The 25579-nt window shown below is 41.3% G+C and overlaps 2 protein-coding genes across 8 annotated transcripts in view; one reads left to right on the plus strand and one right to left on the minus strand.

Annotated features, from left to right (window-relative positions):
* The window catches only part of SLC20A2 (solute carrier family 20 member 2), a 105067-nt gene extending 103282 nt beyond the window's left edge, over positions 1-1785 (minus strand). For all 5 annotated transcript variants that reach the window (XM_061177219.1, XM_061177220.1, XM_061177218.1 and 2 more), the window contains exon 1: positions 1533-1785. The gene's annotated coding sequence lies outside the window, so the exon portion shown is untranslated. The remainder of the gene's footprint in view (positions 1-1532) is intronic.
* Positions 1531-14253, plus strand: LOC133081168 (small integral membrane protein 19-like). Of its 3 annotated transcripts, none has more exons than XM_061177222.1 (5): positions 1531-1695; positions 5625-5762; positions 7283-7407; positions 10441-10523; positions 12786-14253. In XM_061177222.1, the coding sequence occupies exons 2-5, from the start codon at positions 5629-5631 to the stop codon at positions 12876-12878; spliced, it is 435 nt and encodes a 144-aa protein (XP_061033205.1). In that variant the 5' UTR covers positions 1531-1695; positions 5625-5628; the 3' UTR covers positions 12879-14253. The 3 variants fall into 3 exon arrangements, with proteins under 3 accessions (XP_061033205.1, XP_061033206.1, XP_061033207.1); XM_061177223.1 differs by having other exon boundaries at positions 1532-1695; positions 12790-14253; XM_061177224.1 differs by lacking the exon at positions 10441-10523 and having other exon boundaries at positions 1532-1695.
* Positions 14254-25579: the final 11326 nt, after the last annotated feature.

Here is a 25579-nt window from a genome sequence, read left to right on the forward strand (position 1 = left end):
AAGGGACCATTAAGGCTTTCCCAACATTTACTTTTTTCCAACATCCAAGCATAGCCTGTTCATTGGGTGACAATGACATGTAATGGGAACTCTGATAAAGAAGAGACACAGGGCTTTGGAAACTATTGAATACCCCAATAAAGGGATACCCCAATAAAGGGATACCCCAATAAAGGGACTAATTGCAGTTCTGTGCAAATGTAAAGCCTTCTTCCAACTTGAAAAACACATTAAATTACTCTATGAGTCATTTTATATTGCCCACACCCTTATTTTACAAAAAACAGAAACAGAAGCAATTAATGTACATATTCCACATTTGGACACGATCAAATCAAACTCGTGTACTCGAGTATTTCTAAGCAACCTATGTTTATGCAAAAAGTTATCCGGAAGATTAAATGAGATAAAGCATGTAGACCATTTGGCAAAGGCCTGGCAAGCAATCAGTACTCAACATTGCACATTATTATCGTTCCTAATTTTCCAACTCTGTAATCATACTAAACAGTTATAAAGTTATGCACATGATTATGTATATATAATATATATAAACTAATATGTGTTACTACTAGAAATAAAGCTTTTATGTTATGTACCAAGCAATGCTCTTCATCCAGACAGAGGTGAGTTTAATTTTAACAGAATGATCCACAAAGAAGCAGAGAAAGCTGGCTAAGGAGTAGGATGTTAAATGTTACCTCGAATCTCTGCTTATCAATTAAGGATACAACCTCTACATGGTCTAGTATGAATTATAATCAGCAGTCAGCTGATGCTAGAGAACTTGCTCAAAATGAATAGTTAAGACCTCAAGCACGGGGACAAGTGGCCATTTATTTGCAAGGCTGCGCCAACCACTGAAATCTGATTACTTCAATACTCATGCTGAAATCCTCCATAAATTCATTACCTGTCTCATGCTAGAATTTTGCAAGTCCTTACACACAAAAATTTTAAATATCCAAAAGTCACTTAAACTGGCAAGACTACAGCATCCTGGGCACATCCAGTTTTTAGAACACTTCAATAGCCTCGGCCACGCATCATTTATTATGACAGGGAAAATGCAAAGCCAGTGAGAGCACGTGCTTTCCTAAGCAAATATTAAAAATAACCCTATGCCCTCATTACGAAAAAGGAAAATCTTCGCGTTTCCAGCTTAATCTCGACCCGAGGCCAATGCACACTCCCACCTCCCACGCCGAGACGGCGCCCGGGCGCGCCGAGGTGGGACTGGAAGCTGCTCGCGCTCTCGGGAGGACCCGTCCCCTCTCCCCGCGCGCTCGGACACGGCGCGGCCAGACCCACGTGGACTCCAGGCGGGGGCGGCCGGACCCACCGCCGGGGTCGCCGCCCGGGGTCGCGGGGAGGGGCCGGGGGCGGGGCCAGCGCCGCGCCGCGAGGCCGGAGAAGGGAGCCGGGCTGCACTCACGCGCCCGGGGGGCGGCACCGGGGCCGTCGCGGCGTCCCTCCGGTTCGCACACTGAGAGGGGGGCAGGGGGGCAGGGGGGCGGGGTGGGGGGAAAGACCTGGCTCCTCGTTCCATCCGGAAGCCGCCGGGCCGGCAGGAAATGACGAAGTAGAGGTCGTCCGGTCCGTGCGGTAACCGGCTCCGCGCGTCCGGCCGCGACTGCGGGGGAAAGAGCGCCGAGCGGAGCAGCCGGGCCGCGTGCCGCCTGCAGAGCGAGCGGCGTGAGTGGCCCCGCCCCGCCCCGCCCCTCCATGCGCGGGGAGGGTGAGAGGGAGGGGAGGGAGCCCGAGGGCGCCCCCAGCCCCGCGCCTGGCCGTCCCAGCTCCTCTGCCGCCGCGCCCCAGGCCGGAGGGAACAGTGAGGCCCGCAGCTCCAGAATCGCGGATCGAAAGGCGGAAGCCGCCGCCTGCGCAGCGCAGGGCACCCGGGATGGGGGGATGGGGGAGATGGGGGAGATGGGGGGGATGGGGGGTGGAGCGGGCGTGCTTCAGGATCGCACCGCGCGCAGCCCGCGGAGGCCGAGCCCTGGCGGCTCCGGCCCCCGCCGCCTGCCGGGGTGGGGGTTACATTGTCTGCCCGCTAGACTGCTCCTCTTTCCGGGACTGGCAGGTCTCACGAGTGTGGGCAGGGCCGGAAGCGCCCACGTTTGGGAGTCCAGCGTGCGACTCGCTAGCCTGGGTGGTTTTGGGCGAGTTGTGTACCCAGCCCCCCACCCCGCGTCGTCTGCCAGGTGGAGCTTTCGTGCCTCCCAGCAGGGTGATGGTGACAATGAAATGCATATGTGGACTGCCCAGCACAGGCCCCTCAGATGTTAATTGCCTTCGTCTTGCTGGTTGAAGCCCTGTGACCTTGTACCCTCCCGCTTCAGCAACCCAAGCCTTTAGCGTTTCAGAGGACTGAGGGAAAACCATATTGATGCGATGGGTTGTGTTGTAAGGAGCTCGTAGACCTGTATGAGTGACTCCAATCTGAACTTGTTTCAAAATAGCAAAGCTCTAAGTGGGAGACGAAATGGATAACATTTAAGACATGATGACAAGTGATCCTCAAAACCGAACCACCTAAACATGGCATCGGGAACCCCAAATACGGAAAAAATTTTAAAACTTAATGATACAGCCGCTTGATCCCAGGAAGAGTACTAGTTCTCTACTTAAAAGTTTGTCAAACTGAAATCAAGCCCCAGTTGTCACATTTTGCCAACTTTATCTCTGGATAGTTATGTTCAGCTCATCCTAGCAACTCCTTACTGAAATAGTTCAAGCACTAATTTACAGGAAAAATATGTGAAAAGGGTGCAGTTTTCTCAGAAAAGCCCTGAATGACAATCCAAGCACATGGTGGTCTTGCTGAAACATCCATTAACTTGCCAGGAACGAACCACTGTAACGCCCCTGGGTGCTTTAGACTTAGAGGGAGGCTGTGAGGTGTGCAGTAGCCGCTCAGCAGGTGTGCGTGTGTACACTTGGTTAGACTGTGGCGAGCTGGGAGGGCACCGGTCATAGTTCAAGCCACATGGGAGCCATGGTCTGTACTGTGACTTTGTACAGGACCATTCCTTATTCCTGGCAGTCTTACAAAGGCATGCCATTGGTCATGATGGAGGACCAGGCAGCAAAGGCCTACCCTCGGTGCAAGTCTTTCACAACTATACTACTAAAAATAACTCAAGTGCGTGTCCCCAGAACAGTAGTGTCATTGCGTACCAATCAAGTTGTATAATTCACAGTAAGATTTCACCATTCTTGGTCAGCAGAATTTCAGAATCCTTCTCTAAGTATAATGAAAAACTGGCATATTTGTGGGAGGAGGAAGACAGCTCTGTAGGAATGCACCATTTATTGAGTGGCACATGAACAGAATTTTGTGGAACACTGAAGCAAGAAATTCACCTGGCTCAGATCCAGTCAGGTGTTAGGAAACAGGTAGGAAACACTTGCATAGTGTGTCAGATAAAGGGCACCTGCAAAATGTTTCAGTAGCCATTGTTAAGTCTGCTCCCCTTTTCTTCTCCAATTTGTTAGTAACGCCCAATCCTGAAACCTGCCACCGTCACTGCATGGCCGTGCCGGCCCTTCCGCAGCACCTCAAATCAGACCTCTGAAGTCATCTCTTATGGCCGAAAACAGTCATCGTTATTTTATGTTTTGGCACCAACGAAAATCTAGAAAAAAATTCTAGATTCCCTAAATCGTAAAGACAATTATAGTCTCTGATATTCCAAAAATTTCCATTCCTAAGGTAGGCTGATTACTTACTATGAATAATGTTACATCCAGAGAAACTCTGGAGTTCAATTTTAAGGAATAAGAATTGAAACTCTGAATAATGCCAAATCCCCCTGCGCCTCCCACTCTCTTAAAAAAAAAAATCCATAGCCAATCTTTAATATCTAGGAATTGGGTATGTTTAATGATTTAATAATATTTAGATCTTGCATCTATAAAGTTTTAAGTTCTGTTTTTATTATTCTCTGGCTAATTTTTAAAAGACCAGTCTTTATGCTCATCAGACACCAATAGATGTTTCAGAGGAATGACTCTTGCCCTCAGTGTCTAGAATTTAAGTTAAATGGCCATTCACGATACTCACTTTAATACAGTCTGTCCGCAAACGTCTGACAGAGACTTAATGTGTCAGAACGGGACCAACATGCCACCTGGCCTGGGAGCAGACCCCAAGGAAATTTCATTCATTTTATGCAGAGGCAAACTGTAAGAAAGAAAACAGACTCTGCCCTTAATATACACTTATTAACTTACTGAGCCAAATCTACACTAAAGAACATTTTGGGGACTTCCCTGGTGGCACAGTGGATAAGACTCCGCGCTCCCAGTGCAGGGGGCCTGGGTTCAATCCCTGGTCAGAGAACTAGATCCCACATGCATGCTGCAACTAAGAGTTCGCATGCCACAGCTAAGGAGCCAGCGAGCCGCAACTAAGGAGCCCTGGAGAGGCAACTAAGGAGCCCACCTACTGCAAGTAAGACCCAGTGCAACCAAATAAATAAATAAATATTTAACAAAAAGAAAGAGACCATCACTCTCCTTTTAAAAAAAAAAAAGAACATTTTGGAGGCTCACAGGACAGATTGCAAGATATTTCAGTGGATGAATTTCTGCAATGCCTTCACTGTTGTAGGTTGTCTAGAAAAAATTGCAAAACAATTTCATGGACATTCCAGATACTTTTTTTCTTCGTATTAGAAAATGGCTATCTTAGTAGAAACTACAGTACAGTTATCACCTGTCATTTGTTCAGTTTTTCTCCTTTTGATAGAGTATCTAAAACAACACTTCTGAATTTCTTTCACATATTAGGTCATTTTACTTAGACTTACAAGAGCAGAACTTTGTCTTTAAGGAAAAATTCAATGAACTTCCCAAATGCAAATAAGAAACCAGTAGCTGTCCCTTGCTACTTGATACACTTGCTGTTACCATTCATTTTCTATGGGAATGTCCAAAGAATGCATTTCCTTGAATAGAAGTCACAGCTGTGTAAATAGCAAAAAGTAACTTTTTATCCCTTAGCTTCCACAGTGGGCCAGGAGGCCAAAACTAGATAAAGCTGCAGACATTTTCGTTTTCCAGGTGTGTCAGGGGCCTGTGGAAGAGCGCTGTCCTGGCTGGCGCATCTCATCCAGACTGCTGTCATGAGTCTAACGCTGTCCTTCTCTCTTAGCATCCCAGCCAGTTGTGTGGACCTCTGTTTTAAGCATTCAGTTGCTTTCGTCTGGGTGATAGTTACAGTTTGGAAACCGTGCAGTGACATTTCAACCCATATCCTTTTAAAAATATGATTTTTTAATCCCGAGTTTGAACCTTTATGTAGGAGCTGTGGTGTTTCAAAGTCAGAAATAGGCGAAAATGTGTTCCATGCCTTAGTGATCTAGACCACGGTTGGCCAACATTTTCTTAACGGGCCAGATGGTAAACATTTTAGGCTTTGAGGGCTGTGAGGCAAAAATGGAAGATGCTCTGTTTAAAATGTATCCGTGTAGAAATGTAAAACCATTCTTGGCTCCTGGGCCATACAAAGACAGGCAGGGGGCTGGAGCTGGCCAGCAGGCCCTCTGTTTGCCAGCCCTTGTCCAGCCGTCACACCATCACTAACTGAAAGAAACCCTGCCCTCTTTGCTGCCTTACAGTCCCATGCCTGGCGGTTACGGAGTGATGGGTGACGAGGGCTCCATCGATTACAGCGTTCACGAGGCCTGGAATGAAGCCACCAACGTGTACCTGGTAGTGATCCTTGTCAGCTTTGGGCTCTTCATGTATGTGAAGAGGTAAAGGCTTTAGATTCTCAGGGTTGATAAGAACCCGGGCATTTATAAGTTTTGCAGGCTTGTTTGTTTTATCTAAGTTAAATGCACAAAAATAATTTCATCAGCATTTTTGTTCCTGCTATGAAATCACTGTCTAGTCGGGTCAGCCCTCACATACTGGACACCAGGATTTGGCTTGGAAAACCCAGTTGCTCTGAGAGATGGGGATTTAAGTGCAGCTCTTGGCACCCAGACCAGCTGCTCTATACTCCTATTCTATCATTTCTGGTACAGCTCAGTTTTCTCATTCAGCCAGCTTCACTGTCACCCTTGGATGAGCACGTATTTGGGGCCAATGTCCCTGAAACGCACAAACTCTAACTCCTATGTGTTCAGCAATTCTGTCTTCGCACATTTCAAGCCCTCCCTTCTGTTTCTTGTGCATAATATTGGTATGATCCAATTACTTGTCTGTCCATCCCCCAAAACTCAGTCCCCTGAGAACGAGGACTTCTATTTAACCTTTGTGTCCCTGATGTGCCACATGGTGTAAATCCTCAATAAATATTTCTTGCTGTGATTCCAGATGCTGTAGCGTAATTCAACTGTTCTTTTCCACGCTCCCTGGCTCCTTTCCTTCAAGTACAAGTTAAAAAGATTGCACGGTGAGGGGCGTGCTTTGAAGAGGAAAAACAGCAGTAGTTGGATTGAGCTGCTCCTGCCCGTAGCCAGGTGCTTCGTGGCGTCCTCTACCAAGGTCAAAGGCATTAGACAGTTCAGGATAATTAGTCAACCAAGAATAATTGATGCTCGGCCCGGGGAACAGTTCAGACCCACACTTGCCACGGGACCTGCAGGCTCACACTTCCCGACCCTGAGACCCCTGAGCCGCTGGCCCACTGTCCGCCTGGACCCTTGGGGGGGTGGGGGGCAGGAGGCGAGAGGAGGCCTCCACAGAGCATGGGGGAGCCACTGGCAGGTAACAGCCTTCCCCTAAAAATAGCCACCGTCTCCTCCCCACCCCACTGTTTTAAAGGCAGAGACAGGCTGTTGTTAATTTTAACTAGATGACCCCACTAAGGCCATGCTACTCTATTTAAGAAATCGTTTATTCATTGTTTTTCAAAATTAAGGTCTGCTCACATTCTGTTTATTCTCTGCCCGCAATAACTTAGCTTTATTTGCATGACATGAGAGGGAGGGAAAAAAAAAAATCATACTTTTTTTGTCTGAGCATTTTTCCGTACAACAGGGCTCTTTTGCGGGGATTGAGGGGAGACACTTTGTTGTATGAAGTGGGGGTGTTCAGCTACTGCCTTTTCTTTCTTATAACCCTGTGACTGTACACGTACAGCTTCATACTTCTAGTGAAAGAAGGAATACGTGAGCCCAAGAAGCATCTCACGGGGACAAAATAGAAGATGGACTCATGGCCACTTAACGTCCTTTTAATGCAGCTTCTGGTTACTACGGTCGTGTGAATGTTACAGTCCTACAGCTATGAATACAAATCTCTTTTCTGCATTGGTTTTGTGTTTTAGAAATAAAAGGAAAATTATGAGGATATTCAGTGTGCCACCTCCAACAGACACTCTGTCAGAGCCCAACTTTTATGACACAATAAGCAAAATTCGTTTAAGACAGCAACTGGAAGTGTACTCCATTTGTAAGTATATTCTGTGCTTTATTACATACGTAAGCATATTTAAAATAGACTCTTTGGGGTTGAGTCTCGTTGGCAAAGGTTGTCAGAAATAGCTGATAATGACACAGGGAACTATATTCAATATCCTGTAATAAACCATAATGGAAAAGAATATGGAAAAGAATATATGTATGTATATCTGAATCACTTTGCTGTACACCAGAAACTAACACAACATTGTAAATCAACTATACTTCAATTTAAAAAATTTTTTTTTAATTTTAAGAAAGAAATAGCTGGTAATGAAAACGTAGGGCCTTTTTTAGATGCTCAACACAGGATCAGCAAACCCGGTTCGCATGAAGTTAGTGTTTCAGGACACTTCACTCATTTGGGGCCCTTCCAAGACCCTGAGAAGAGCCCTAGCAACGTGTTTCACGTTTTGAAAATTTGGCAGAAATTAGATGCCTTAACAATCGGTGAGGCCGCTGTCTCATCCTTCTCTAATTTCCCTCCTTTGCACTTCCCTCGTGTGCAGTGGCGTCGAGGTGGCCAAGAGCATTTTGGGGATCTGGCTGAGGGGACGTTGAGTTGAACCTACTTTAGTTTGGGTTTGAAATTTTGTGTTTATAGAGTTTGCAGTCACTTCTATTACGATTAAATTACTATGTGCTGCAGCCATAGCAGTATAGGAACGGCTTCCAGGCCAGAGGTTATTAACATGTCCTGTGGTACTAAACTCTGTGAGTAAGCGGTGGAGAAGAAACAAAGGTTAAAGGGCAAGGAGCCAGGATGAATTGTACATCCAAGCCACAGCCTTTGATGCTACCATTTAAAAAAATGAGGTGTGGTTTCCATGGTGTATCATTAAATGAGAAAAGGCAAGATGTAATTATATATATGCTAGGGTACTGCTCCTTTAAAATCAAATGACCAAAACATCCCTATCTACGTGTAATAAAAATGTTCTATAGAATTTTTTTTTTTACTGAAGTATAGTTGATTTACAATGTTGTATTAGTTTCAGATATACAGCACAGTGATTCAGCTATATATATATATATATATACTTTTTCAGATTCTTTTCCCTATAGGTCACCACAAAATATTGAGTATGGTTCCCCGTGCTATACAGTAGGTCCTCCTTGATGATCCACTTTATATACAGTAGTACGCATATGTTAATCCCAACCTCCCAATTCATTCCTCCCCAACTCCTTTCCCCTTTGGCAGCCACAAGTCTGTCCTCTATGTCTGTGGGTCTATTTCTGTTTTGTAAGTAAGTTCATTTGTGTCTTTTTTTTTTTTAGATTCCACATGTAAGTGATAGCATATGATATTTGTCTTTCTCTTTTTGACTTACTTCACTTACAATGAAGTACGTACAATGATCTCTAGGTCCATCCATGTTGCTGCAAATGGCATTATTTCATTCTTTCTTATGACTGAGTAATAGTTCATTGTGTGTATATATATATATATATATACCAACAGTGTAGGAGGGTTCCCTTTTCTCCACACCCTCTCCAGCATTTATTATTTATAGACTTTTTGATGATGGCCATTCTGACCGGTGTGAGGTGATACCTCATTGTAGTTTTGATTTGCATTTCTCTAATAAATAACAATGTTGAGCATCTTTTCACGTGCCTGTATGTCTTCTTTGGAGAAATGTCTATTTAGATCATCTGCCCATTTTTTGATTGGGTTGTTTCTAAAAATGTTCTGTATAATTACACAAGCCTGGAGGAAGGCTTGGAAAGATACACATCAGATTATTAACATTCACTACCTTGATGGGAACACTGTGGGACTCGAGGGAAAAGACTGGATATTTTTAAAAGAAAGATGTCTGTGTGTTTGCGCGCACACATTAAAAGAAGCAAGAAAGAGTGATCAGGGCTTCCCTGGTGGCGCAGTGGTTGAGAATCTGCCTGCCAATGCAGGGAACACGGGTTCGAGCCCTGGTCCGGGAAGATCCCACATGCCGCGGAGCAACTAGGCCCGTGAGCCACAACTACTGAGCCTGCGCGTCTGGAGCCTGTTCTCCGCAACAACAGAGGCCGCGATAGTGAGAGGCCCGCGCACCGCGATGAAGAGTGGCCCCCGCTCGCCGCAACTAGAGAAAGCCCTCGCACAGAAACGAAGACCCAACACAGCAAAAATAAATAAATTAATTTAAAAAAAAAATAAGAGTGATCAGCAAGATGTTACTGGTATATGTCTCGGGTGGAGTGGAATTTCAGGTGAAAAGTAGAAAAACCATATATATATTTTTTACACAAGTAGAACCTCTAGAAACTTCTTCAGCATAAATTTTATCCTGAGAAGTAGTAACAGCAGTTCCTTTGGGGAAAGGAGCTGCAGGACTAATCAGGTGGCAGGAAGGTACACCTTCCCTGTTTCCTCTGTTGTCCCTTTTGCATTCATGTGTTACTAGTTAAGAATAAGAAGTAAAACTGAATGTAACAGAGCAGCATTATTCACAGTAGCCAAAAGATGGAAACAACCCAAGTGTCCTTGACTGATGGATCCACAGAATGTGGTCTATACGTGCATAGGATGTTATTCAGCCTTTAAGAGGAAGGAAATTCTTTTTTTTTTTTTTTTTTTTGGCTGCATTGAGTCTTCTTTGCTGCACGCAGCCTTTCTCTAGTTGCAGTGAGCGGGGGCTACTCTTCGTTGCGGTGCACGGGCTTCTCATTGCAGTGGCTTCTCGTTGTGGAGCACGGGCTCAGTAGTTGCAGCACATGGGCTCAGTAGTTGTGGCTCGCGGGCTCTAGAGCACAGGCTCAGTAGTTGTGGCGCACGGGCTTAGTTGCTCCACGGCATGTGGGATCTTCCCGGACCAGAGCTCGAACCCATGTCCCCTGCATTGGCAGGCGGATTCTTAACCACTGCGCCACCAGGGAAGTCCCAAGAGGAAGGAAATTCTGACACATACTACAACACGGATGCACCTTGAAGACATTATGCTTCGTAATTATTTTTATTGTGAAGTGAAAGAAGCCAGTCACAAAAGAACAAATATTGTGTGATTTCTCTTCTGTGTAGCAAATTCACAGAGACAGAAAGCAGAATCGTCACCAGGAGTGGGAGAGGAAGGAGTGGGGAGTTACTGTGTCACGAGGACAGAGGTCAGTGTGGGGTGATCAAAAGAAGGGTGCTGGTGGTGGCAGCACAGCAGTGTGAATGCAGTTAATGTCCCTGAACTGTACACGTAAAAACGGTTGACGTGGCAAGTTGTATGTTTTTCTATTTCACCTCAAAAAAAAATTTCCTTAAGAAAATTTAAGTATTTAAAAAACAAAAACAGGGAACCAGAAGCTCTGTATAGAAAATTATAAATAAAGAGTTAGGTTTTCATTGATGCCTAGTCAAAGCAGAAGTTTGTGGGAGTTCCCTGGTGGCCTAGTGGTTAGGATTCGGTGCTTTCACTGCAGAGGCCCAGGTTCGATCCCTGGTCAGGGAACTAAGATCCCACATGCCTGGCGGCACAGCCAAATACAAAAAACAAACAAACAAAAATCAGAAGTTAGATGCTATCAAAAAATATTCAGTAGTATAGCATATACAATTATAAAGCCAGTGTACAGCTGTTTTTCTTCTTTGATGAGAATGGCATAAAATGAAATTTATGAGAACACCTGTGTTTATAAGGCATGTTAGTTTCCTGTTGCTGCTGTATTACCAACAGATTCAGTGGCTTAACACAACACAGATCTTACAATTAGAGATTAAAAGTCCTACAGCAGATTCACTGGCTAAAATCAAGGTGTCGGCAGAGTTCTGTTTCTTTCTGGAGGCTCTAAAGGAGAAGCTGTTTCTTTGCTTTTTCCAGCTTCTAGAAACCACCCATGTTGCTTGCTTTGTGGCTTCATTCCCCCATCCTCAAAGCCAGTAGCACGGCATCTTTCTGATCATTCTTCCATTTTTATAGCTCCTTCTCTCTCTGAACTCTGCCAGGAAAGGTTCTCTGATTTTCAGGGCCCCTGTGATCAGGTTGGGCCAGATAATCCAGGGTAATCCCCCTTCGCAAGGTCCTTACCTTAAACACATCTTTAAAGTCCCTTCTGCCGCAGAAGGTAACATATTCACAGATTATGGGGATTAGGATGTGGACATCTCTGGAAGCCATTGTTCTTGTAAATAGTATTTGCACATTTAAAGAGTCCCATCGCAGGGCCTTCCCTCGTGACACAGTGGTTAAGAATCCGCCTGCCAGTGCAGGGGACACGGGTTTGCGCCCTGGTCCGGGAAGATCCCACATGCCGCAGAGCAGCTAAGCCCGTGACCACAACTAGTAGCCACAACTACTGAGCCTGCGCTCTAGAGCCCGTGAGCCACAACTACTGAGCCTGCGTGCCACAACTTCTGAAGGTGCGTGCCTAGAGCCCAAGCTCTGCAACAAGAGAAGCCACCGCAGTGAAAAGGCCACGCATCGCAACAAAGAGTAGCCCCTGCTTGCCGCAACTAGAGGAAGCCCGCGCCCAGCAACTAAGACCCAACAAAACGAAGACCCAATGCAGCCATAAATAAATAAATAAATAAATAAATTTATTTATTTATTTATTTATTTTAAAAATAAAGAAATAAAAATAAAGAGTCCCATCACATTGCATCATTCTTAGTGCTGATGGCATATCTAGTCCTGACTTAGTCTGGAGGTTCAAGAGAAAATAGCAAACAAAATTCTTTTCCTTAAAGAGGACTCCCAAAATTGTAAAGCTTTCGGCCACAATAATCTGGATCCACCCTGAGTATATAAACAAATAGTATTTCTTCCTTGGCTGGTAAAAACTTAATGAAGAGACTGAAAGTTTGAAAACCAAGCAGTGAATGACATTTGCAAAGACTTTAGCCCTGCACACTCTCTAGTTTCAGGTTAAGACCTTCAATAGATATTTCTCAGAAGCACAAAAAGAACACAGAACTGCAAGTCTGTTTTTTCTTCTAGTTTATATTAATGACAATATTCAGTAAATTTCTTAGGCTTGTCATTTAAAATATAGTCAAATTCCTTACGATGTGGACAAAAGCATTATTATTAACTTATCTTGAGGTGGAGATGAGGAATAAGAAAGAAGGACATTACAAAATGTTAATTTAAGTTTAGTAGCTTAATTAGTGTTTACCCTATATTTCAATGCTCTGAATAATCCTGATGTACAAAACAATAATAATAAACATCCGAAAATGGATATCAGCACTGCTGAGAGATTAGAGGATCATGAAGTATAATAAATTTCCTCTAATGAATAAAATTGTTTAATTCTAAGCTAATTCTTTACTGAGAATCATGACTTGACTGTGATTTAATGATGTGAGCTCATCATTATTTTGCGATTTTAATTGTATGTCCTTTTTTCTTGCTTATTGTTTTGTTTGTTTTTCAATAGCCAGAAAGTATGATTATCAGCAGCCACAGAGCCAAGCTGACAGCGTACAGCTCTCATTGGAATGAAATCTCAGAAAATGAGCCGCAGAAATGATTGTTGTTCAAGAGTGCAGTCTCCTCACGCTGCTAAATCACGAGCAGCATTTTTTTAAAACTTCTGTCTTCATACAATCATTTTATTTGTGACTTTTCCCCAAGTTTTTGGTGTTTTGTTTCACTTTTTGAAACCTCATCTCCAAATCATTTGTTCCACAAATTAGAAATTCCTCAAAAGGCCTGAACACAGAGAGTCTGCACGTACCTAGGAAGATAGACTATCACCAGAGACGGTGACTTTACCTTGTGAAGACTTTGATCCCTTCAGGATACAATCAGGAAATAAAAACACATCTTTGGAAGCAAGAGTCTGGAGCTGATGCCACTTTGGAACTTTTTTGCCAACTTAAAAAATAAAAATCTAATCATTGGAATAACTTCCTCTTCGACTGTGTTCTGGGATAAATATAATATGGATAACGGACTAATGTGTGTTCTTACGGCTGTTGCTACCTCTAACCGAATTAACCGTCTTTGCTACTTCAGAATTTGCACAGTAAACTGTCTTTTCTGCGTTGTGAAATTGTGATACGCACCCCCCTGTTAATTGTAGAAGTTTTCTGTGACTGGAGTTTGTTCCCCTTAATTGTATTCCCAGGAGTTTCTTCCACCAGAAGAGTCTTCTTTCAGCCATGCTGGGGCTACACTGCGGCATACATGGGCACCTCTGACTGGTGTCAGCGGCTTGCTTTTGGGTCATGTGACCATCAGTCTTTAATGTAACTATGGTTTCTTAGGCTTTTTTAGCTTAATAAGCTTCCCTGCAGACCCTATCTTGTACCATTTTTGTACTGTACATTGAAATGTTTTCGCCCAATTTTTCATATTTATTTAAATAAAAGCCGGTTGGAGATAGTGGCAGGGAAGTTCAACTGTCCATAAATTTGTTTTTGAATCAAAACTATAATTTTAAGAGTTAGAGTTAATATTTCAAGCGTTATTGCCTTTTCCTTTATAATTATGAAGTAAAGAATATAAATCTTAAAAGGTTTAGACCAAATAAAATCATTTCAGGGAAATTGCATTTACTTTTAAAATTTAAATCTTTCAAATATATATATATATAGTACAAGGTGAATTGTTGACCAAATGGAATAATTCTTTCTTAACTCACAGATGAGTTTGAACGCACCGCCTGTATGTAGAATGAATACTCGGACTGAAGGATTGTAAACAGTTACTTTTATGGCCTGGGGATAGCAGAGCAGCAAGGGGACGATCTTCTTAAACTTTGCTTTGCTCTCATGTAATCAGGAGCGGGAGCGGTTTACCTGCTGTCCCTGATGTGTGGCACAAATCTGGACGAATTACGAAAACTGGCTATCTCAGCTGATTTGTACGGTGTACCTAAATAAATATCAGTCACAACGAAATGGACTGTGATGGTTTTTTATTTGCATCCACTAGACAGAGACAGTCACGACTGAAACCTGACAGGTCATTTGGTGAGCGTGGAACTCTGGCAAGTGAGAGAGGAAGATTCCTCCTCATTTCTTCTCTAAAGCCTGCTGATGGGAGTCACGCCTCCACCAGCAGGATCAACAGCAAGTCCGCCTTTGAAGTTTCCTCTCTGCTTCCACAGCTGAGCTGGGAAAGCGGGGGATGCCCTGCAGCCACACTTCAAAGGGACACCAGTTGATTGTCCTGCTTCTGCCCCTGAATCCACCAAGGGTTCAATGGAACTATTTTCTTTGGAAGAAAAAAGGCATGACTAATAAACAGGTCAGGAACACTTGTGTTCTCTGTTTCCTTTTTTCTCTCTTTTACTGCATGAGACGCTCCGCGGTAAGCATGGAGGGGCAGCCTCCCTGGGTGCACAGCTGGGTCCAGCCCGCTGCTCCAAGGGGCACAGATGCTTGCTAATGACCCCACACCGTTTCCGGTGGAGTTCCTGATAGGATTCATCAGAAAACAAGATGCAGAGTTTAGGGTGAAATTGCTGTAACGTCGGAAATATATTTAAGTATTGAGTAAAAATAAGAAAATGGTAATAAAAATAATTTCAGATATTAAGAATAAATGTATCTTAGTACTATATATAAAATAATCAACAAATTTCATATATCACTTATATGTGGAATCTAAAAAAATGATACAAGTGAACTTATTTACAAAACAAACTTACGGTTACCAAAGGGGAAAGGGGTGGGGGAAGGATAAGTTAGGAGTTTGGGGTTAACATATACACACTACTATATATGAAATAGATAACCAACAAGGACCTAGTGTATCACACAGGGAACTCTACTCAATATTCTGTAATAACCTATATGGGAAAAGAATCTGAAAAAGAATGGATATATGTATATGTAAAACTGAACCACTTTGCTGTACACCTGAAACTAATACAACATTGTAAATCAACTATACTCCAATATAAAATAAAAACTTTTTAAAAAGAATAAATGTATCTTAGAAAATATAATTTAAGAGAGAAGGGGGCTTCCCTGATGGCACAGTGGTTAAGAAACCACCTGCCAATGCAGGGGACACGGGTTCGAGCCCTGGTCCGGGAAGATCCCACATGCCGCGGAGCAACTAAGCCCATGCGCCACAACTACTGAGCCTGCGCTCTAGAGCCCGCGAGCCACAACTACTGAAGCCCGCGCACCTAGAGCCTGTGCTCCGCAACAAGAGAAGCCACCGCGATGAGAAGCCCGTGCACCACAACGAAGAGTAGCCCCTGCTCGCCACAACTAGAGAAAGCCCGTGCACAGCAACGAAGACCCAACACAGCCAATAAATAAATAAATACATTTATTTTTTAATAAAAGAGAGAGAGAAGGGACCAAAGCATATTACAGGGAGCCAGGTGATTCATTCAACACACAGGTATGAGGACAAACTCTGTGCTAGCCATATGTCATCCTCTATAGGCTATTTGATTCTAAAGACAGAATCAGAATAGGAATAGGTGCTGGAGAACCGGAAGTAAAAAGGACACCTGGCTTATATCCAACCTGTATGCAAAATAGTGAGGCTCATAGAAGAGGGACTGGAGCTTAGTCTTAAACTATTTCCCACTTGACACCCTAATAAATCCAGAGCCAGACTCACACAAAACTACAAAGCAAGAAACATTTCCCACCTGTCTTTTTGTCCCTCTTCAGCCTCCGATCAATCAGTCTCTTTGGGCGAGACAGGTCTTGACAGGATTTAAGAGTGGGGATGAGGAATTAAGCCAAGAACCAAGGAGGTGGAAGAACATGGAAACTTCCAGCAGCAGGTCGTCTTTCTTCTATCCTGGACCTCTCGCCCCAAAATAAACGAGTGACCTTTAGCACCGGAGTCTATGCTGACCTTTATTTTATTTAGATATAGTGAAAAGCTAAAGCCATTTATGCAGCATTCCACACCCGAGGTAGGAAGGTGATAAGTCAAAGGGGAAGCCAATCACTGTCTGGGGTTATTGGTAGCCGTTCAGCACCAAATTTGATACTGAAGGACCACTGTGCTGTTCACGTCTTTTATTTTTGATGTTTCTAGTTCCAAAGTTTCTTTCTTCTCTTCCAAATCAAGAAATGACAGAGGTCTCACTGTTACGAAAGAGTGGCTCCATCCCAGGGAGTTGTATGAAAAAAATATTTTGACAAATTGCAAGCTAGCTGAAGAAAGTTGGGGCTTTTTAACTGCAACCAATATTGATGTTATTAAACTCAACTGCAAATGCCTTTGGCCTCAGAAATCTGAAAAAAAAATGCACCACATAAATGTAAAGTATTTATGACATAACAAGTTAATGTATGTTTATTATATTCATTTTGGGGGGAAGGGATTGCAAGTGTCTCTGAATAACATTTTATCTTGAGGTTTTAAAAAAAGGCCCATTTAAGTTGACTACAAGCTAATATAAATCTTATGTCTGAAATGCTTTCTAGCGCCCAGTACTAGAACGGTAACTAGCCCAAAGTAAATACTTGGTAGGTAGTTGCTGAAATAATTAATTTACTGGCAACAATTTACAGAATTGATGTTTATTTTTTATATTTTTAAAAAATGTTTGTAAGTTCTGTTTCTGGTAATGGAGGAATAATTGTGTCAGACTAACTCTCTTACAGATAATGAGTTCAGAACAAAACATAAAAACAACTATCTGAAGGAAACCATAAGCAGACAAACCAGGAAGAAGATGACACTTGAAAGAAGGAACGGCACTGGCTGAGATTTGTGTTTATATGGGTTTTTTGCCTGAAGGTATTTCTTAGTCCACCCGTTGAGAATAGCTAGAACTCAAGGAGAAAGCTACAGGGAAATTGGTTTGAGGAACAGGGCAGTGTTCAGAGCTTCTAGGCTGAAAAGTGAGGGGAACATCACAGAAAGAAGTGAACCCCAGAAGGGGGCACCCCAAAATATACATGTAAATTCTGCCAAGTCCTTGGCTGATCCCTGAATTATGAATCTACATGAGAGACCCTAAGGAGACTGGCAGAAAACAAACAGCTGAAAGGCTGAAAGAACTAAGCTGGGTATTCAGCTGTTGCCTACCACTGGAGATACAATTTGAATCCTGCCAAATTAATTACCTGCTAGAACAAAACTCAACACTTTTCAGAGAAGATAAAAGAATCTAGGGTCTCTAACACTGTATCATCCACAATGCCCAACATACAATCAAAAATTACAGGAATGAGAAGAGCAGGAAAATGTGATCCACAGTCAAGAGAAGAAATGGGACAATGTGGTCCATCAAGAGAAAAAACAGTCAATGTAAACTGACTCCAAGATGACCCAGATGTTGAATTATCAGACAAGGACTTCAAAGTAGCTGTTACAAATATGTTTAGATAAATGAAATACTTTCAGGTAAATGATAACTGAAAGGCTTTATCATCAGCAGATCTGCTGTGAAAGAGATACTAAAGGAAGTTCTTTGGGGGGAAAAAAAAAGAGAAGTGATAGCAGCTGGAAACTCAAATCTAAGCAAAGTCTAGGCATAATGAATGACCAGTTGGGGAAAGACAATGATGGAGCAAGTAGGGGCTCTTATCAAGTGGGAATAAAGCGTATATAGGACTTTTTGTACTATTTTAACATTTCTATAAGCTTGAAATTCCTTTTGTAAGTTATAGAAAAAGTATTTGTCAGTCAATTTCTTAGTCAACCAGAATCTATTTTTTGTGTCACACCAATCATTGGCAAATCTGAAAAACAGTGTGTCTGAAGGTGTCTTGGACAACATTATGCTTCTTTCTTCTCTACTTCTTCACACAGTATCCAATATCCTTCTGTCTATCAAAATCTATTCCAAGAAAGAATCTAAAACACACTTCCACAAAAGTATAAATGACTGATAAAACAGGGTGTTTGTTCTGCATTTTAACAGAGAGAGCCTTCAGCTGGAAAGGAATGAAGTTTTCAGGCATTACAGAGAAGTTTAATTTTTAGGCATAAGAGAGCCTTTACGGCCTCTGAAATCATTATGTAAGCAATTAACTAAACTCCACCTATTCATTTGGCTACCACATCCAATTCTGCCCTTCTCCATCATCTTAGTTCAAACTCTAGCAATCAGAATGTCACCTCTTCCCCACCAAAATGATTAAATGCATTGGAATCCCTAAATAAAGAGAGTGATTCTACAGTTTTGTATCTGTTAAAACAGTCAACTCTGTCTCATCCCAGTGAGGTAGGAAGAGAGATGAGCTTTTGGTTACCATTTTACAAATGAGGAAAAGAGAACAATGGGATTGACTCTTCCAGTCCTGAACTTCTGCAATACTGAGAAATGTAAAGATTAAATGGGAAGAAATGTCTCCAGGGGCAAACAGAGAGAGGTACGAAGGCAGATATATAAAAAGGCAGTTTCTGACAAACATATAGTTTGCTGTCAAGTTTTTTCTTTATCCACTACAGTGGATACTTTAAAAATTCTAGGTGTTTAACAAATAATCACTTAATTAAATCATCCAAGAAGGCAGCCAGGCCTATGGAATAAAGCTGTCTTAATAGTTTTCTATTTTTTCCCAGTGCAAGATAGTAATAGTGTTTCTACCATCCTTGCAGCCCTTGCTAGAAGTCCTGTATACTTTGTGACAGTGATTAAACTCCAACAACATATAGTAGTTTATTTTATTTTATTTTTTTAGTGGCTTACAATAACAAACATTTATTTTCTCACAGGTGAAGAATTTGAGAACAGGGTCTCTGGGTGGCTCAGGGTCTCTCGAGGTAGCAGTGAGTATGTCAGCTTTCAGGTGGGGTCACCTTCAGCCAAAGGCTGGAAGGGCTGCTTCCAAGGTGGCTCCCTCACATGCTGATGGCGGGAGACCTCACTTCTTCACCATGTGAGCTGTATCATGTTAATACCCTCCCAAAAGCAAAAAAAAAAAAGGATGGATTTATTTTCCTTAAAATATCCCAGAGCACAGTAAGTATACTATATATTTTTAAGGTGTTACAATTTTAAATATATATATAATTATTCTTCAAAAAACATTGGTAGTTAAATCTCAGTTCATCGTACCAATGAAAATGGTTGCATGGAAAGTCAAAAAAAGCAAACAGTCCCAAAACATTAACCTTTTGTGTGTGTGTGGTTACACATTTGCCTTTCCAAATTCGTTTTGCTACACCAGTATTTTAATTGGTTTGTGATTTCTTAAACTCATTCACCCTAACAGTAAAGTCCAGCAAATGCAAAGCTCTTTGAATTCCAAAGGGAACAAAGCTGGCCTGGGGCTGTAAAGGGATTGCAGGTAATCTACAGATTGGTTGGTTTCAGACAATCTTTAGTGGACCAATTCCATCGTTTGAAAGAGTAGTGATGGTGCAGGTTTTTACAAATTAATTTCTCTGTTGTTACATTCAGGTTTAGTAGATTACCACAGCATCACATTTTGAATTTACTTAAGTCACCATCTCCCACAATTTATAATTCTTAAGCAAAATCTAATGGATCTAGAGATTATCATACTAAGTGAAGTAAGTCAGACAAAGACAAATATATGATGTCACTTATATGTGGAATCTAAAAAAATGATACAAATGAATGTATTTGCAAAACAGTAACAGATTCACAAACATTGAAAACAAACTTATGGTTACCAAAGGCGAAAGGAGGGGGGGATAAATTAGTAGGTTGGGATTAACATATACACACAACAGTACTATGTATGAAATAGATAATCAACAAGGACCTACTGTATAGCACAGGGTACTCTACTCAATATTCTGTAATATCCTATATGGGAAAAGAATCTGAAAAAAGAATGGATATATGTATATGTATAACTGAATCACTTTGCTGTACACCTGAAAATAGCACATATTGTAAATCAACTCTACTCCAATATAAAATAAAAATTAAAAAAAAATCTAATGACATTACTGTCTTATATATCAGCAAAATATCAATCAATAAAGCATGGTTGATTGGAAACCAACTAAGGCTGAGGAAATATGTCAACAGTCCAGAACACAGGAAGGGACATTGGCCTGGCTAATTGCAGACAAACTTCAAGCACCTGTTTTGAGCTATCAAGGCCTTTATCAGCAAATCTTTTGGGGAAAGGGGTTGCTCCCTTTCTTCCTTGAGACTTTTGATCATCAGAGTTAGTTTTCTGTCTTCATCTTCAAGACCCGTGATGTTTTCTGCAGACGACTGGAGATTGGGTTTTAGAAATGCCAGTTCCAAGGGCAGATTTTCATTTATCTACAGATGATGAGTGAATCAAAGTGGTTGGAGAAGTGGTTACTTACTCAAAATTTGCTTATTTAGTTGCATTCTAATTTACTTACGGTTCTGGATGTTTTTGGCTACTTCTTAGGTGCCTTACTTAATAGCCTGTGGCCTGTTGCCATGGTGAAATAGAATTAATAACAACTCTTAGTTATGCTAACTTAATATTTGTAAAATATATGCTTTGTTTGTTTATTAAAAGGAAAAAAGACGCCGGAAAATCAAGTATGCTTCAAAAGAGTTACAAAATTTTTAAAAACACTAGTCCTTAATTACTGTTGTGGAGAACTTCGAGCTGAATGTATTAACCATACACTTACTGTTCTGCTAGCTGACAGCTTTGACTGACGCTTGATGTTTGCTTTTTCAAGCTATTTGAGGGTAAGTTTAGCTTGAAACAGTTCTGAATAGAGGGAAGCCACTTCATGGTCCAAACAATCCGTTTCCTTTTGAACTCTATTATAACTTGTGATTTTTGGCCAGTCAGAAGGATCTAGTTCATCTTTCTCCTAAGAAGTTAAAATGTAATTTGAATTTGATTTAGTTTGTATCAAGTCACATTTAATACAATCAAAGACAATTCTTCATTTCTGTATGTTTCAGGACAATTTTGAAAGCACCAATAGAGATACAAAATGAACTAGGTAATGGTTTAGTTAATAGAACACAGAATTTGAAACCTGAGTTCCAGCCTATTTCTATCTGTGTGGTATGTATTTGAATTTGAGTGTAGCTCACTAACCTCACCAGGCCTCAATTTGTTCACCTGTTAAATGGAAATAAGACTGCCTTTACCCCAGGGATGTTCACATCCTAAATGTTATACCACCTGATCCCCTGGGAAGGCGATGGAATGATCCTTGGTGGTGTTCAGTATTTTTTTACTGTGTAATCAATGTCTATATTTAAGAGCTCGAAAGAGCAGAATCAGACAAGGATGGAGTCCCTACAGCCTCCTGGCCGCTACAGCATGTATTCTTCAGCTTTCTCTGCAGTCCCAGGAAAAGCAGCCAGCTCATGCAAACGTGTAAAGTACAGGAATAAGCATCAAACAAAACTGCCACATGTGAACACACAGCTAGGTATCTCACGACATCTAAACACCTTTGGTCTCTGTGTCATCCTTCAAGTAATGAAAATACCTCCATTTTTTCCAGATGGAAATATGGGCACAGAGAGGCCCAACGTTAAAAACCAGAATTATGTGGTCTCCTGAGATCCTTGTCACTCTGTGCTTCTTATGATTCTCATAGAAACAGAATGGTTTGGAGGTTCAAGCATTGTTTCCAGTAGAAAATAATGCAGATGTTACTGCTGGGGAATAAATTAGCACACCTAATTTATCAACCTTATTCAAGTCCCTTGGAGATCAAAGAAAAGTCAAGCAAATTGCAGCAAGTTTTCCTTACAGTATTTTTAGAGTATCATTCCCAAATACTCAAATATAGAGGATTCTTTCCTTTTCTTTGTATTCATTTGATTACCCCATAGTTTATAAATCACACGTCTGTTTTGTACACTTTGTACCAGACAAGTCTGGGCATGCAAAGCTTGTAGCCAGTTCACAAAAGCCACTTAACATATTTGTTTGTCATTTAAGTTATGACTTTGAAAACAAAAGAAGACAAGGGCTTTCACAGTGACAGGCAGGTTTACATAAGCTGCTGCACAAACTGAATTCAAAATAACTCTAGTTCATATTGAAAAAGTTATTCTTTCATTGCCGCTCTCTCATAACACTCTTTGATATTTTTTAAAATATCCCCAGTAATTAATAAGTATGACACAAAGCTTTCCCTACCTCTTCTCCTGTGTATCCTTTTTGTAAGTCACAGAAACTGCAGCCACCAAGGCTTTCTACTGACGATTGGATGAAGTCTTGCTTTTCCTCCAAAGCACTTATCCTGACACGCTGTAAATCAGGAAAAGAGCCAAGAGACATAGGCTTAGGAGCCCATATAGGATGTGGGGTTGGTTCATTGGCTTCTTTCTAGTATCTCTTTCTGCTCCAGTTTCAGTTCAGTTACTCAAGAATATGCAAGTTAAAAAAAGAAGAAGACTCCTACAGTGCAGGTACCATCAGTGACCCAGTGAGCACAAAGTCAGGAGGTGTGTGTGGCGGACGTGCATCCGAGGGGCTAGCAGTGTGAGCTGTGGCCCGAGAAAGACCTGATTTCCATCCCAGCTCTTTTTCTACCGGCAGCGCTCTGTGTCCTTACCTATCAAATGGAGATAATAACTCCCACCGCAAAGAACGACTTTCAGGGTTAAATGAAATTCCCCATGTTAACTGCTCAGCATAGTGTCTGACAGTATGTGTTCCGTGAGAATTGTTGTTACTCGCTTTGAGCCAGCCTATTTATTTTATGCTAAAAATAAAGTAAAGCGTTGCTAGGATGACTCAAGAAAAAAGGCCATTCTCAGGAGTGAAATATTTGTATGATATAATTTTTAAAATAATGGAGTTTCTTACTTTCAGTAACATACAGTAACAGAACATGCATAGATTATGGCAAACCTGTTTAATGAACAAATAAGAACCACTTAGAATTATCATAGCAGGATATCATGGAAAGGGGGTTAGATCTGCTTGCTTTCAATTCTACCTTTATTCCTTGAGCAAATTTCTTTATCTTTGATCTTTAGCTTCATTGTTTGTTAAATAAACTCCTGGAAGGGGTGTAGTGAGGATAAGATATTAAAACAAAATATATGTCTGTCCATCGGTCTAGGATAATATATTAAAGCTATATACATATCTATCCATCTATCTATCTGCCTATCTATCTATAGAGAGAGAGAGACCACACAATAAACTATATAGAGTAGTGATTATTCCAATATTATGATAAATTTTTTTTACTGCACGTAAGATTTTTAAATTAAGTGCTAAAAATTAATATGATATATGTAAACATTCTCCTTGCAAAATTATTTGCATAATTGCCTACCTAATCCTTTTGTCATTTGTATAATTAAAACTGAACCAAAAGGGAAGTGTGACTGTGATGGGCACATGGGGTGGGGGGGAGCGAGTTTCTATTTCTTGACCTGAGTGGTAATAACAAGGGTGTATCTGCCTTATCATTACTAATTAAGCTATACATTTGTTTAGTGTGGGTTTTGGTGTCTGTGTTGTATTATACAATAACATTTTTTTAAATAAAAAATTACTCAGTACAATAGCCAAGACAAGGTAAGCAACCTAAGTGTCCATCAACAGAGGAATAAAGAAGATATATATATGTATATGTGTATATATATATATATATATATTTTCATTCCCCCCAATGGAATATTACTCAGCCATAAAAAAGAATGAAATAATGCCATTTGCAGCAACATCAATGGACCTAGAGATGATCATACTAAGAGAAGTATAAAGACAAGAGACAGAGAAAGGCAAGTATCATATGATATTGCTTATTTGTGGAATCTAAAAAGATGATCCAAGTGAATGTATCTACAAAACAGAAACAGACTCACAGAGATAGAAAACAATCTTATGTTACCAAAGGGGGGCAGGGGGGAGAGCTAAATCAGGAGTTGGGGATTAACATATACACACTACTATATATAAAATAGACAACAAGGACTGACTGTATAGCACAGGGAACTAAATTCAATACCTTCTAATAACCTATAATGGAAAAGAATATACATGTATACATATATATCACTTTGCTGTACACCTGAAGCTAACAAAACATTGTAAATGGGGCTTCCCTGGTGACGCAGTGGTTAAGAATCTGCCTGCCAGTGCAGGGGGACAGGGGTTCAATCCCTGGTCCGGGAAGATCCCACATGCCACGGAGCAACTAAGCCCGTGCACCACAACTACTGAGCCTGTGCTCTAGAGCCCACGAGCCACAACTACTGAAGCCCGTGCACCTAAAGCCCGTGCTCCACAACAAGAGAAGCCACTGCAATGAGAAGCCCGTGCACCGCAACAAAGAGTAGCCCCCGCTCACCGCAACTAGAGAAAGCCCGCGCAGCAACAAGGACCCAATGCAGCCAAAAATAAATAAAATAAAGTAAATACATTTATAAAAAAACAAAAAACATTGTAAATCAACTATATTTCAATTTAAAAAAATTTTTTAAATTCACTCAACCTGGGAAATCCCTGGCGGTCCGATGGTTAAGACTCTGCGCTTTCACTTCCGAGGGCGCGGGTTCAATCCCTGGTTGGGGAACTAAGGTCCCACAAGCCACAAATCATGGCCAAAAAAAAAAAATTCACTCAACCTAGTTACTGTATGAACTACTACCAATGTGAAATCATAGAAGACTGATTCAGGTTTAATTATGTTTTAAAAACATATAAAATAGAATTAACACACAAATAAATGAGTGATATTGATTCCTACCTTTTTATTGGGTCCTTCCACCAACACACCAAATTGTTATCTGAGTTTTCCACTTTCATGTGAAAAATTTTGGATGCAATAAGCATTGTGTGCCCAACTAAAGAACAAAAAGTGTAGCCAGTTAAAAAGAGATCAGTGGAAGACAAGTTGAATGTGAGTTCACTTCTGTATGGTTATTAAAAGAATAAAAAATGCCTTACCACTCTCTCACTTCGGGTGGATAGGGAGGGTGGGAGGGAGACGCAAGAGGGAGGAGATACGGGGATACATGTATACGTATAGCTGATTCACTTTGTTATACGGCAGAAACTAACCATTGTAAAGCAATTATACTCCAATAAAGATATTGGGAAAAAAATGCCTTAGCCATAATATTGAATAAGTTACTATTACCTCTAATGAAAATGTGAAAGTTGCAATTATTCTGTTACTAAGTAGAAAACATGTGACTAGGTATCTTTGGAATACTTACTGGAGCTTTCTCGAGGTAAAGGAATAGAGAGGTACCTTATGACCAAAGCTTCATGAGGGATCAGAAGCAGAAAACCTGGCAAGAACCAAGGAAAACCTGATCTCCCTCCCTTGGCCCCTTGGACTTTTGCTCTCTTCTCCCTGCAGACCACCTCCCCTCCTTGAAGAGCAGCACACGTG

This window comes from Eubalaena glacialis, chromosome 20 (assembly GCF_028564815.1).
Source record: "Eubalaena glacialis isolate mEubGla1 chromosome 20, mEubGla1.1.hap2.+ XY, whole genome shotgun sequence".
Taxonomy (NCBI): domain Eukaryota; kingdom Metazoa; phylum Chordata; class Mammalia; order Artiodactyla; family Balaenidae; genus Eubalaena; species Eubalaena glacialis.

What these genes read in the sequence shown, in the direction of transcription:
- LOC133081168 (XM_061177222.1), top strand. Translation starts at nt 5,629, where the DNA reads ATGCCTGGCGGTTACGGAGTGATGGGTGACGAGGGCTCCATCGATTAC. An exon ending in CTCTTCATGTATGTGAAGAG is followed by an intron (nt 5,763 to 7,282) that starts GTAAAGGCTTTA and finishes TTTGTGTTTTAG; the next exon opens with AAATAAAAGGAAAATTATGA. An exon ending in ACTGTGTCACGAGGACAGAG is followed by an intron (nt 10,524 to 12,785) that starts GTCAGTGTGGGG and finishes GTTTTTCAATAG; the next exon opens with CCAGAAAGTATGATTATCAG.